The 15,015-nt window shown below is 39.5% G+C and overlaps 1 protein-coding gene across 1 annotated transcript in view; it reads right to left on the bottom strand.

Annotated features, from left to right (window-relative positions):
• Positions 1 to 93: 93 nt before the first annotated feature.
• Positions 94 to 15,015, bottom strand: part of LOC137216965 (dedicator of cytokinesis protein 11-like) — a 64,920-nt gene continuing 49,998 nt past the window's right edge. Inside the window, exons 4-8 of the mRNA XM_067723089.1 lie at positions 9,568 to 9,657; positions 3,393 to 3,511; positions 1,537 to 1,606; positions 1,330 to 1,455; positions 94 to 398 (exon numbers count right to left, since the gene is read on the bottom strand). Coding sequence (XP_067579190.1) covers positions 300 to 398; positions 1,330 to 1,455; positions 1,537 to 1,606; positions 3,393 to 3,511; positions 9,568 to 9,657 — 504 coding nt within the window. The 3' untranslated portion in view covers positions 94 to 299. The remainder of the gene's footprint in view (positions 399 to 1,329; positions 1,456 to 1,536; positions 1,607 to 3,392; positions 3,512 to 9,567; positions 9,658 to 15,015) is intronic.

Raw genomic sequence — 15,015 nt, 5'->3', positions numbered from 1 at the left:
TGTTCTTCTTCCAAATGAATGTTCTGACATAGACATTTTAAAACCACAAGACAAAGGGAAAGCTTCAAAGATAATACATTTAACATGGCAAATACCTCACAGGAAACAATCTATGTGGAAGAGTCTCTGACGATTAGACTTTGAAAACAAATGAACTGTCAGATTTTTGCAATACATCCATTGTTTGTTTGCTTGTTTTCAGCAAAATTGAAAAGCTAAGGGCTAAGAGCCCTTAAAATATAAAAGAGGATTTGCATGTCATGGCTACCTGTGAATAAGATTAGCCTTCTTTGTCTATGTTAAATATTATTCTTGAGCCTACTTACCTTAATTTTATTCTCTTCCAACAAGTATGTGGCCATAGACTTTGCAATAATTTCAAAGAAAAACCATGAGTACTAAAATAAACAAATCAATCATTAACAGTTACCCAAATCCTTGAAGCTTATCAGAGGTTGACAAATCACTATGGATTTTGTCTCTGAACTTTAGTAACATTTTAAAGTGATCGCAATTGTCCAAGTCCCACAGGATACCTTCAAATTGTGTTGGCAAAAAGGTAGTAGTATACCTTAGGGCTGGCTGGTGATGTACAAAGGCTGTTTGGTGGGAATGTTTAACTCAGTGGGGAGGGGTGTTTTATCAATGACACTGCTTTCATTTGCCTGCATGTGGTGATAAGAGCAAACCAACTTTTAGTCTACTTTAGTATTGCTTTTAAATTCTCTATAGACAATGAATTGTATTATGGCCTGCACCCAGTGGGGGACCCAACCCTGCCCTTGGTACAACACTGGGGCCAGCCCAAGTAGCAGAGGTGTTTGTGTAAATGTAATTTGAAGGGTACAGAGAAGCCTCAAGCAGATACATCCCAAAATACCCAAAATTGAAATTCTACCATTATTAACAGGAATAGTAAAAACATGACAATAATAAGAGCCACCATTTGAGTGCCTACTATGTGCCAGAAACAACATGTTAAATGCTTTGCTTATATTTTAGAAATGAGGAAGTGGAGGCTCAGGACTGCTAAATAACAGGCTCCAGGTCACAGAACTATTATGCAGTGAATAGAGGATTCTAGCCCAGGTCTATCTCCTCCAAAATTCTTTCTATTACACATTCGACTGTGGGCAGGATGGGGTGGGAAGGGTGAAGGGAATGAAGGAGGTTCTGTGGAGAACTTGGGGGAAAAGGATGTGTAGGTAAAGTGGTGAGGAAAAGGAAAGTCACATGAGGAAACGATGAAAGACTAGAAGTGAAATGGGAGGGTATCAAACAAGCATATCTCTGGCTGCTTTTCTTGCCTGCCGTGTCCTGTGCCCTTACCTTTAGCAGTTTGTTTATTGCTAAAAAGTCTGCAGACTGTTTCAATACTGCTATCATTGTAGTAGCCAGAGTTTCATGTATCAGCTGGGCCTGAGGAGTACTGGGTTTTTCAGGTCGGAAGCTATACTACAATCAAAGAAAACGAGCTGTGAGACAAAATTCTCTCAGAAGACAACCTGCTCAGAAAGAAAGCTTTACTCCACAAACCTTTATGAAGGATCTTAAATAATTATCCAAGCCTTCTTCATGGCACTTTGATACAATATGTAAGAGAACCCTGAAACAACATTCACAAAAGTCAGCATGTCAGGCTACAATTAACCACTATAGTTTGATTGTTCGATAAAACCATCATACTTAACCCTAAAAATACCTAATACTGCCTAAATAATTAAAGGTGAGATGACTGCATTAAATGTCATCTTAGTTTGGGTCTAACAGAGATTTCAGCATCTAACATGCTCAGGGTCTTGTAAAATATGTTTCCTGGTTCAAAAGACGGATATTTTATTTTGGCAACCCAGATATTTCATCTCCTTTCTAAACCACATTTGAAGTATGGTCATAACTACCATATAGTAAAAAAAAACCTTCAGTAAGGTAAATATTGAAATCCCCTCTAGTGAGAATAAAAGGAAAAGAATAGAAAAAAATGTTAAGCATGACAACAGATGGGGGAAAAGGGAAGGGAGAGACAGAGCAGGTATAATGATATGAACTAAAATTGGAAGTAAACCTAAGATTCATAGAAAGTTTTAAAATTATGAGACCAGCAGTGGTTCTCCAACTTTAGCGTGCCTCAGAAACACCTGGAGGGTAAAGTGCTCACCCCTCTCCCAGAGTTTCTGATTTTTTAGGTCTGGGGTGAAGTTCAATGATTAGCATTTTTAATAAGCTCCTAGGTGATATTGATGCTGCTGGTCTGGGAACCACATTTTGAGAACAACTGGACTAGAATAATGCTTTTTAAATTTGCAACCAGACTATGCCCAGCAGCAGAGAAGAGCAAACAGTATGGAGGTGTGTGGCGCTTCAGCCCTGAGGCTCCAGAGAGGCTCAACAGAAGTGGCAACAGCAGAAGCAGCAAAGCCAGAAAGAGCCAGCACTGAGCTCACAAGTTTTTGGAAAACTCCTGTTTTAATTTCAAAATACAGGTGCATTTTGCATCCTACTCTACAATATATCCTTGTTTGTTTTCATATAAAAAGAACACTCCATTATTCTTTCGAGTACAATTTGATGGCCTAGGGCAACTCTGTCCAATGTGAGAGCCGCTCGTCACAAGTGGCGATTAAATGAATTAAAATTAACTACGATTAACACTTCAGTTCCTGGGCTTCCCTGGTGGCGTAGTGGTTGAGAGTCCGCCTGCCGATGCAGGGGACACGGGTTCGTGCCCCGGTCTGGGAGGATCCCACATGCCGCGGAGCGGCTGGGCCCGTGAGCCATGGCCGCTGGGCCTGCGCGTCCGGAGCCTGTGCTCCGCAACAGGAGAGGCCACAGCGGTGAGAGGCCCGCGTACCACAAGGAAAAACAAAACAAAACAAAACAAAAACTTCAGTTCCTCAGTTACACTAGCCACATTTCAAGTGCTCAACAGCTAAATGTGGCTAATGGCCACCATATTGGAAAGCACAGGTATAGAACATTTCCACGACTGGAGAAAGTTGTATTGGACAAGACTGGTCAAGGGCAATGGTTCTCAAACTCCCTTGCATTAGGGAATCATCAGGGAAACTTAAAAAAAAATACTGATGCTGAGTTCCACCTTCAGAGATTCTGGTTTAATTGGTATGAAGTATGGTCCGGGAACAGACATTTTTAAAAGTTTCTAACATGCAGCAGCTTTAGAACCTCTGGTTGAGGAAGTTTATCCTATGGTTTCTGGTATCACCTGTCCCTGGGGATATAAGTCCCCTGGTATGAGAAGTATGAAACTAGAGAAAACTGATATTAGATTTCTGACTTTGGGGTTCTCATTTGGAAGATAAATTTATATTTCAAATGAAGAAATGCAAAAGGAAACAAAAGTTGCTTCTTGGTATTATGACACTGAAACTCACATGGTGCAGTTGATAGGCACGTCATCTTCATGGGTCATATTTGTGAGGACTCGGAAGAGTTGCATAAGAATTACAGGTAGAAACTGTATCATGACTTGGATCTCCATGGCATGCAAACACTAAAATAAGTCATTATTAGTTATGAAAATAAACCAAAATATGATATAACTTGCAAAGGTGAAACAACAAAAAATTAAGTAATGAAAACTACATTCACTAGAATATAAGCTCACTTTAAACATGAGCTTCAGGGGATAGGGGACTTTGTCAGTTACTTTAGCCACATCTCTATTTTGGCACTCAGATTCTGTTAGTTCATTTAATATTAAATGCTCTATTGAAGATAAGTATAACTGGGATCAACAGGTTTTGGAATAAAGACAACAGACTCTTGGTAAACCAACACTTAATCGGGGCGAGGAGCAGGCATGTTTGGAGGTAATGGAGACAGGCCTACCAGCCCTCAAGTTCGTGTGTTTTACAGGGGCAAGTGGGCCATTACTTTGTGGCGAGAAGCTACATGGGATTCAATAAAGTGTGTTTCTATATATAATTGGCTTTACACTAGCACCATCCACAAGCTGAGGCAGTTCTGCATTCTAACATCTCACAATACATTTTTTCAAAGTGCTAACACTCATCTCTACTGATCAGTATCTTGACATCAAAAAGAAGAAATATGTCCGTGTATATATAGAAATGATACAAGCAGCTAAATATGTAAAATGTCTTTCTTCTTACTTCCCTTCTCTCCGCATTCATTTATTCACTCATTCATTCACTCACTCATTTAGTCAACTGGCCAACCAAAAAAACCTCACTGAGCACCTTCTACACCAATTCAATATTTAGCGCCCTGGGAAATACAGACATGGGTAAAACAAGTCTCTGTACTAAGGAACTCAGCATTTATCTTTCATAGGCTCCCTTACTCTTGCTCTATGTTGCCATCCTTACTCTCAGCATCCCTTTTCAGGCTTTTCTCATCTATATTTGAATCATCTCAACTGTGACCTCTGAGATTTCCGGGCAGCCTCTCTTCAATCGGATGCATAAGGCAAGAAACTGAGCTCAGGGAACCCATGGTCTATCCTTCAGGTTTTTCCTTCCTTTTGCCCTCTCTCTTCTATCCTTACAGCCATCGCCCTTTTTCAGAACTCTAACCTATAACCAAAATAGTCTAATAATTTTCTAGTAGGTCTATGTACACTTTCTCCTCACTCCCAATATGTCTCTCATTTCCAAAACTTAATCCTCCTCAAATAGGGGTTACATCAGGCCACCTTGTGCCACCAACAAGAATCTTTTGATGCTTCCCCATGACCTAGGACAGTGGTTCTCAACCAGAGACCATGTGCCACAACCCAACCCCAATGTCCGGAGACGTTTTTGAGCTGTCACAATTGGTGGGGGTGCTACTGACATCTAGTGGATAGGCCAGAGATGCTTCTAAACACCCTCCAGTGAACAGGCCAGCCCTTTACAACAAAGACTTATCCTGCCCCAAATGTCAATAGTGCCAAGTTTGAGAAACTCTGACCCAGGTATTAAGTCTAAGTTACTTAAGACCCAGCTTACACTCTTAACCTTAACACTCAGCATTCTTCACGAGGCCACACTGGTGTCTTGACTGCTCCTTGAATATATCAATGCACTGCTACCTTTGTTCACACTTTGCAGCCAAATCCTCGCCACCCTTCCCAGTCAAGTTCAAACCCCCAGTTCAGTGAAGCCATTCATTCACTCATTCAACAAAGGCATACTGAATGAACTTTCAATTGCCAAGCACATCAAAAAAACATGGCTCCTACCATCAAGAAGTTCACAGACTGTGTGGGGAAAACACATGGAACTAAATCACTGCGATACAAACACTAAACAGTACAACAGCGGTATATACAAGGCGTACAGAGGAAGAAGCAGCCGAGTCTGCCAGTGAGGAGGGAATGTCATATGAGGCTTCAGAAAGGAGGAAGGTTCAAGGACCGTAAGTAGGATCACATCAAGTAGAAAAGAGAGACGGACCTTCCATGCAGAAGTGATCTCCCTGCACCAGTACTGTTCCTCTGGAATTTATTCTCCACACAGCAGCCAGAGGGTTCTTTTGGAAAGGCAAATTCCACAATGTCATTTCCCTCTGTTACAAACAAAATCAACCACCATGAACAAAAAGTTGTGAAGGGCTCCCCGTCCTACATGTACCCTGCCTATCACTCCCCACTCATCTGAGGCCATCCTCCTGCTTTCCTGCTCAATGTGCTCTAGCTACGTTGTCTTTGTTTTTCTTCTTTCCACACATCCCACTGCAAAGTGTTTACACCTGCTGCAATATTCTGTCATCCTTTTACACAGCTTTATCACCTATGGCTGTCTTCCTCCCATCAGCTTCTTTTCAGCTTGAAATGGTGTCATCTCCTAGACAGGCCTTCCCTGACAAGTCCATCTTGACTGCACTCCTGGTCATGCTAGAGCCCATTAACCTGTTCTATTTTCTTCACAGCACTCATCCCTATGTAATGTGACTTGCTTATATATAATCTCTCTACCCCAACTAGAGTAGGTATGTTGTCTAACTCGTTCCCATTATAGTCCCAGCATCCAGTACAATATGTGACCCATAGTAGGTTCTCAATAAATATTTGAGGGATGACTGAATAAATGAATAAAATAAGGAACCAAAGGGATAAAGATGGGAACCCTCTAGTCTCAGTGGTTCCTCGGTTTTGTGAACTCTTAGTATTTATACCCTGTATCACGCATTTGACATTTAACTACATATTGCTTTGGACTATCATTTGTACTACTGACTTATATTGTCATTTGACTTAAGTGGATCCTGTCTCTCTGACTGGTTGTAAGATTCCTATAGACAATGAGCCTAAGTTATTCTTCTCTGCAAGCCCCACAGCATCTAGGAAAATACTGAACACATAATAAGGGCTCAACATGTAGATGGTAAAATGAAGTGATGAAACACTGTCATTTACAAGGACAACAGGTAGCAAGGTTTGATAGAAAGAAAACAGGACTAGGAGTCAAGAGACACATCAAGAGACAGGCTTGGCTCAGCTCTGCTAGTAACCAGAATGACCACAGGCAAATCACTCTCCTCGGGCCTCAGTTTCCTCATCTGTAAAACAAAATCGCTAAAGATCCCTTTCAGCGCTAACATTCCATACAGGAGTTTGGCTCTTTCTATAATCACATGACATTTCATTCACTGCCACTAGAGGGCAAGCATAGGTCACATAAATATCAGAAATTCCACACCCTTAATAACGCAAATACGAGTACTTTCTTTTTCCTCCATTCTAAGAATACCAGTATAGGAAAATAGTGTTCTGTTCAATTCTGTTAAAACTTTTACAAAGCTTCCCCACTGGAAGAAAAAGACAATGATCTCAACAGACAATGCATTCATACGTAGAGTGGGAGTTCTAGACATTACCCAAGAAAAGGATTTGAAGTTAGATGACTACTATACTTCTTAATGATAATTAAGAATCGTAGCCACCATTTATCGGCTACCTCCCTGATTCTACCCTTCCAACAATATATTTTCTGTATGGTAGGCAGAATGATACTTTACAACCAAAGTCACATCATGTCACTCCTCTGTTCAACGCTTTCCATCTCATTCAGGGTACAATTCCAACTCTCATCATGGCTTAGGAGGCCTGACCTGACCAGCAACCCAGCCACCTTTCCAATGTGAGGGCAAATCATTCTGTGTGCCAGACACACTGGAACTCCGGCTGTTCCTTGAGCACACCAAGCAAGCTCCTCAGGGCCTTTGCCCTTGCTATTCCCAGCTCTCCCCCAGAATTCCACATAGTTGGCACCCTCCTTTCCTTTAGGTCTCTGTCAAACATCACTTTACTGGAGAGCTCTTCTCTGACACTTTATCTAAAAGAGGGACTCATCACTCCTACTCCCCTGCACTATGTTTTGGTTTTCTTTATAGCACTTATTACCACCTGACATGACAAACAAAGTCGGCCCTCCGTATCCACACGTTCTGCATCTGTGGATACGGAGAGCTGACTGCAAGGGACTTGAGCATCTTTGGACTTTGATATCTATGGAGGGTCCTGGAACCAATCCTCCGAGGATACAGAGGGACCACTGTGTGTGTGTGTGTGTGTGTGTGTGTGTGTGTGTGTGTGTGCGCATTTGTTTATGTGTTTATCGTCCATCTGTCTCCACAACAAAGTAAGCTCCTTGAAAGCAGGGATACTGTTTGTTTTTTTCATTTATCCTCCCAATGTTTAGAATAAAGCCTGGCCCATAGGATGCACTCAAGAAAAAAGTGTGGAATGAATGAATACTATATAGCAGATGCTTTATCTCACTGAGGCCTCGTAACCACCCTACAAGTGGGTTGTTTTTTTTGTTTTGTTTTTTAACATCTTTATTGGAGTATAATTGCTTTACAATGGTGTGTTAGTTTCTGCTGTATAACAAAGGGTATCAGCTATACATACACATCTATCCCCATATCTCTTCCCTCTTGCGTCTCCCTCCCACCCTCCCTATCCCACCCCTCTAGGTGGTCACAAAGCACCGAGCTGATCTACCTTTGCTATGCGGCTGCTTCCCACTAGCTATCTATTTTATATTTGGTAGTGTATATATGTCCATGGCACTCTCTCACTTCATCCCAGCTTACCCTTCCCCCTCCCCGTGTCCTCAAGTCCATTCTCTAGTAGATCTGCGTCTTTATTCCCGTCTTGCCCCTAGGTTCTTCATGACCAATTTTTCTTTTTTTTTTTAGATTGCATATATATGTCTTAGCATATGGTATTTGTTCTTCTCTTTCTGACTTACTTCACTCTGTATGACAGTCTCTAGGTCCATCAAGCTCACTAAAAATAAAACAATTTCGTTTCTTTTTATGGCTGAGTAATATTCCACTGTATATATGTGCCACATCTTCTTTATCCATTCATCTGTCAATGGACACTTAGGTTGCTTCCATGTCCTGGCTATTGTAAATAGAGCTGCAATGAACATTGTGGTCCATGACTCTTTTTGAATTATGGTTTTCTCAGGGCATATGCCCAGTAGTGGGACTGCTGGGTTGTATGGTAGTTCTATTTGTAGTTGTTTGAGGAACCTCCATACTGTTCTCCATAGTGGCTGTATCAATTTACGTTCCCACCAACAGTGCAAGAGGGTTCTCTTTTCTCAACACCCTCTCCAGCATTTATTGTTTGTAGAGTTTTTGATGATGGCCATTCTGACTGGTGTTAGGTGATACCTCATTGTAGTTTTGATTTGCATTTCTCTCGTAACTACAAGTAGGTTTTTATCTTTATGTGAGAGAAGAAGAAACAAAGGCTTGGAGAAGTTAAGTAAGTTGGTCAAGGTCAATCAAAGAGCTAATAAGTGACATACCTGGGACACAAATTCAGTTTGTGATTCCAGAACCCATACGTGTATTACCTCATGTCATACTACCTCTCTGAAAGAAATGAACCTTTTCATTTCCTGAGAATATCATTCACTATTAACATATGCCTAAAGGGAAATCCTGTAGAGGCTTCATTTAAAATAAAAATGCTTGACTGGCCATGGCTGATCTACTGAAAAGAAAAGTCACTGTTAGCTGGGTCCCATGACGTGCACCCTGTCCCACCCCATTAGGAATAAATGGAGTCTTGGATTCTCAATACATTTGATAAAATATGGCGTTACTTATGACTCCCTCCTATGCAACATGCAGAAACTAGGTTCTCTCTTTTTAGCTGACCCTTCTGATAATCTTTCACCTATGAACACAGGAATCATTTCACATTTCATTCCAAGCAAAAGTGACTCCATTTCTCCTGGCCCTTTTCCCCAAATTTTTTCCACCTTTACCAGGCCATCGGCAAGATGAGAAAAGGCCTGGAAAAATCAATTTACGGAACTGAAATAAACATTTTCATGAGATTTTCAAAAATATGTCAACGAATTCTGGCTAAAACAATTTCTTCCTAATGTAGCAATTCTGCGGTCTGCTTCTAAACAGCCCTTTGATGGAAAAGCACATAATAGAAAGTGTTCTCTTGAGGATACACAGCCAAAAGTATTTTTAAAGGGAACGTTTGATATTTTTTCCCCCACGTCAAAAAATGTGGCAACCGAACGACATGAAAAACAAACCTTTCACAGAAAGCTACTGTTCATTTACCTTTAAATATTTAATGAGCTCCCCTGGAACTTCATTCGAGCCTGACTGAATCAGCTGGCAATGATGGAAGAACTTGTACACATGTAGATCCTGAAAAACATATGGACACAGCCATATGAAATTTGATTCATTTCTTTTTAATTTTATTTTTTTAATTTTTTTTAACATCTTTATTGGGGTATATATATGCTTTATAACAAAGGGGTATATAATGCTTTATAACAAAGTGAATCAGTTATACATATACATATGTTCCCATATCTCTCCCCTCTTGCATCTCCCTCCCTCCCACCCTCCCTATTCCACCCCTCCAGGAGGTCACAAAGAACCGAGCTGATATGCCTGTGCTATGCACCTACTTCCCACTAGCTATCTACCTCATGTTTGGTAGTGTATATATGTCCATGCCTCTCTCTCGCTTTGTCACAGTTCACCCTTCCCCCTCCCCATATCCTCAAGTCCGTTCTCCAGTAGGTCTGTGTCTTTATTCCTGTCTTACCCCTAGGTTCTTCATGACATTCCTTTCTCTTAAATTCCATATATATGTGTTAGCATACACTATTTGTCTTTCTCTTTCTGACTTACTTCACTCTGTATGACAGACTCTAGGTCTATCCACCTCATTACAATTAGCTCAATTTCATTTCTTTTTATGGCTGAGTAATATTCCATCTTATATATGTGCCACATCTTCTTTATCCATTCATCCGATGATGGGCACTTACGTTGTTTCCATCTCCGGGCTATTGTAAATAGAGCTGCAATGAACATTTTGGTACATGACTCTTTTTGAATTATGGTTTTCTCAGGGTATATGCCCAGTAGTAGGATTGCTGGGTCATATGGTAGTTCTATTTGTAGTTTTTTAAGGAACCTCCATTCTGTTCTCCATAGTGGCTGTACCAATTCACATTCCCACCAGCAGTGCAGGAGTGTTCCCATTTCTCCACACCCTCTCCAGCATTTACTGTTTCTAGATTTCTGGTGATGGCCATTCTGACTGGTGTGAGATGATATCTCATTGTAGTTTTGATTTGCATTTCCTTAATGATTAATGATGTTGAGCATTCTTTCATGTGTTTGTTGGCAGTCTGTATATTTTCTTTGCACAAATGTCTATTTAGGTCTTCTGCCCACTTTTGGATTGGGTTGTTTGTTTTTTTGTTATTGAGATGCATGAGCTGCTTGTAAATTTTGGAAACTAATCCTTTGTCAGTTGCTTCATTTGCAAATATTTTCTCCCATTCTGAGCGTTGTCTTTTGGTCTTGTTTATGGTCTCGTTTGCTGTGCAAAAGCTTTGAAGTTTCATTAGGTCTCATTTGTTTATTTTTGTTTTTATTTCTATTTCTCTAGGAAGTGGGTCAAAAAGGATCTTGCTGTGATTTATGTCATAGTGTTCTGCCTAGGTTTTCCTCTAAGAGTTTGATAGTTTCTGGCCTTACATTTAGATCTTTAATCCATTTCGACCTTATTTTTCTGTATGGTGATAGTGAGTGATCTAATCTCAAACTTCTACATGTACCTGTCCAGTTTTCCCAGCACCACGTATTGAAGAGGCTGTCCTTTCTCCACTGTAGTTTCCTGCCTCCTTTATCAAAGATAAGGTGACCATATGTGCGTGGGTTTATCTCTGGGCTTTCTATCCTGTTCCATTGATCTATCTTTCTGTTTTTGTGCCAGTACCATACTGTCTTCATTACTGTAGCTTTGTAGTATAGTCTGAAGTCAGGGAGCCTGATTCCTTCAGCTGTTTTTCGTTCTCAACATTGCTTTGGCTATTCGTGGTCTTTTGTGTTTCCATACAAATTGTGAAATTTTTTGTTCTAGTTCTGTGAAAAATGCCAGCAATAGTTTGATTGGGATTGCATTGAATCTGTAGATTACTTTGGGTAGTAGAGTCATTTTCAGCATGTTGATTCTTCCAATCCAAGAACATGGTATATCTCTCCATCTATTTGTATCATCTTTAATTTCTTTCATTAGTATCTTATAATTTTCTGCATACAGGTCTTTTGTCTCCTTAAGTAGGTTTATTCCTAGATATTTTATTCTTTTTGTTGCAATGGTAAATGGGAGTGTTTTCTTGATTTCACTTTCAGATTTTTCATGATTAGTGTATAGGAATGACAGAGATTTCTGGGCATTAATTTTGTATCCTGCTACTTTACCACATTCATTGATTAGCTCTAGTGGTTTTCTGGTAGCATCTTTAGGATTCTCTATGTATAGTATCATGTCATCTGCAAACAGTGACAGCCTTACTTCTTCTTTTCTGATTTGGATTCCTTTTATTTCCTTTTCTTCTCTGATTGCTGTGGCTAATACTTCCAAAACTATGTTGAATAAGAGTGGTGAGAGTGGGCAACCTGGTCTTGTTCCTGATCTTAGTGGAAATGCTTTCAGTTTTTCACCATTGAGGATGATGTCGGCTGTGGGTTTGTCATATATGGCCTTTATTATGTTGAGGAAAGTTCCCTCTATGCCTACTTTTTGGAGGGTTTTTATCAAATATGGGTGTTGAATTTTGTCAAAAGCTTTCTCTGCATCTATTGAGATGATCATATGGTTTTTCTCCTTCAACTTGTTAATATGGTGTATCACAGTGATCGGTTTGCGTATGTTGAAGAATCCTTGCATTCCTGGGATAAACCCCACTTGATCATGGTGTATGATCCTTTTGATGTGCAGTTGAATTCTGTTTGCTAGTATTTTGTTGAGGATTTTTGCATCTATGTTCATCAGTGATATTGGCCTGTAGTTTTCTTTCTTTGTGACATCCATCTCTGGTTTTGGTATCAAGGTGATGGTGGCCTCGTAGAATGAAATTGGGAGTGCTCCTCCCTCTGCTATATTTTGGAAGAGTTTGAGAAGGATAGGTGTTAGCTCTTCTCTAAATGTTTGATAGAATCCACCTGTGAAGCCATCTGGTCCTGGGCTTTTGTTTGTTGGAAGATTTTTAATCACAGTTTCAATTTCAGTGCTTGTGATTGGTCTGTTCATATTTTCTATTTTTTCCTGATTCAGTCTTGGCAGGTTGTGCATTTCTAAGAATTTTCCATTTCTTCCAGGTTGTCTATTTTATTGGCATAGAGATGCTTATAGTAATCTCTCATGATCTTTTGTATTTCTGAAGTGTCAGTTTTTACTTCCCCTTTTTCATTTCTAATTCTATTGATTTGAGTCTTCTCCCTTTTTTTCTTGATGAGTCTGGCTAATGGTTTATCTATTTTGTTTATCTTCTAAAGAAACAGCTTTTAGTTTTATTGATCTTTGCTATTGTTTTCTTCATTTCTTTTTCATTTATTTCTGATCTGATGTTTATGATTTCTTTCCTTCTGCTAACTTTGGGGGTCTTTTTGTTCTACTTTCTCTAATTGCTTGAGGTGCAAGGTTAGGCTGTTTATTAGAGATATTTCCTGTTTCTTAAGGTGGGCTTGTATTGCTATAAACTTCCCTCTTAGCACTGCTTTTGCTGCATCCCATAGGTTTTGGTTCGCCGTGTCTCCACTGTCATTTGTTTCTAGGTATTTTCTTATTTCCTCTTTGATTCCTTCAGTGATCACTTCGTTATTAAGTAGTGTATTGTTTAGCCTCTATGTGTTTGTATTTTTTTACAGATCTTTTCCTGTAACTGATATCTAGTCTCATGGCGTTGTGGTCGGAAAAGATACTTGATACAATTTCAATTTTCTTTAATTTACCAAGGCTTGATTTGTGACCAAAGATATGATCTATCCTGGAGAATGTTCCATGAGCACTTGAGAAAAATGTGTATTCTGTTGTTTTTAGATGGAGTGTCCTATAAATGTCAATGAAGTCCATCTTGTTTAATGTATCATTTAAAGCTTGTTTCATTTATTTTCATTTTGGATGATCTGTCCATTGGTGAAAGTGGGGTGTTAAAGTCCCCTACTGTGAATGTGTTACTGTCGATTTCCCCTTTTATGTCTGTTAGTATTTGCCTTATGTATTCAGGTGCTCCTATGTTGGGTGAATAAATAATTACAAATGTTTTATCTTCTTCTTGGATCGATCCCTTGATCATTATGTAGTATCCTTCTTTTTCTCTTGTAATAGTCTTTATTTTAAAGTCTATTTTGTCTGATATGAGAATTTCTACTTCAGCTTACTTTTGGTTTCCATTTGCATGGAATAACTTTTTCCATCCCCTTACTTTCAGTCTGTATGTGTCTCTAGGTCTGAAGTGGGTCTCTTGTAGACAGCATATATATGGGTCTTGTTTTTGTATCCATTCAGCCAATCTGTGTCTTTTGGTGGGAGCATTTAGTCCATTTACATTTAAGGTAATTATCGATATGCATATTCCTATTCTCATTTTCTAAATTGTTTTGGGTTCATTATTGTATGTCTTTTCCTTCTCTTGTGTTTCTTGTCTAGAGAAGTTCCTTTAGCATTTGTTGTAAAGCTGGTTGGGTGGTACTGAACTCTCTCAGCTTTTGCTTGTCTGTAAAGATTTTAATTTCTCCATCAAATCTGAATTAGATCCTTGCTGGGTAGAGTAATCTTGGTTGCAGGTTTTTCTCATTCTTCACTTTCAGTATGTCCTGCCACTCCCTTCTGGCTTGCAGAGTTTCTGCTGAGAGATCAGTTTTTAACCTTATGGGGATTCCCTTGTCGGTTATTTGTTGCTTTTCCCTTGCTGCTTTTAATATGCTTTCTTTGTATTTAATCTTTGACAGTTTGATTAATATGTGTCTTGGCATATTTCTCCTTGGATTTATCCAGAATGGGACTCTCTGTGCTTCCTGAACTTGATTAACTATTTTCTTTCCCATATTAGGGAAGTTTTCAACTATAATCTCTTCAAATATTTTCTCAGTCCCTTTCTTTTTCTCTTCTTCTTCTGGAACCCCTATAATTTGAATGTTGGTGTGTTTAATGTTGTCCCAGAAGTCTCTGAGACTGTCCTCAGTTCTTTTCATTCCTTTTTCTTTTTTCTGCTCTGAACTAGTTATTTCCACTATTTTATCTTCTAGGTCACTTATCTGTTCTTCTGCCTCCGTTATTCTTCTATTGATCCCATCTAGAGTCTTTTTCATTTCATTTATTTTGTGGTTCATCATTGTTTGTTTCATTTTTAGTTCTTCTAGTTCCTTGTTAAATGTTTGTTGCATTTTGTCTATTCTATTTCCAAGATTTTGGATAATCTTTACTATCATTATTCTGAATTCTTTTTCAGGTAGACTGCCTATTTCCTCTTCATTTGTTAGGTCTGATGCGTTTTTATCTTTCTCCTTCATCTGCTGTGTGTTTTTCTGTCTTCTCATTTTGCTTATCTTACTGTGTTTGGGTTCTCCTTTTTGCAGGCTGCAGGTTCGTAGTTCCCATTGTTTTTGATGTCTGTCCCCAGTGGCTAAGGTTGGTTCAGTGTGTTGTGTAGGCTTCCTGGTGGAGGGGACTAGTGCCTGTGTTCTGGTGGATGAGGC

The sequence above is a fragment of the Pseudorca crassidens genome, chromosome X (assembly GCF_039906515.1).
Source record: "Pseudorca crassidens isolate mPseCra1 chromosome X, mPseCra1.hap1, whole genome shotgun sequence".
NCBI classification, from domain to species: domain Eukaryota; kingdom Metazoa; phylum Chordata; class Mammalia; order Artiodactyla; family Delphinidae; genus Pseudorca; species Pseudorca crassidens.
This window is presented reverse-complemented; position numbering and strand designations above follow the sequence as displayed.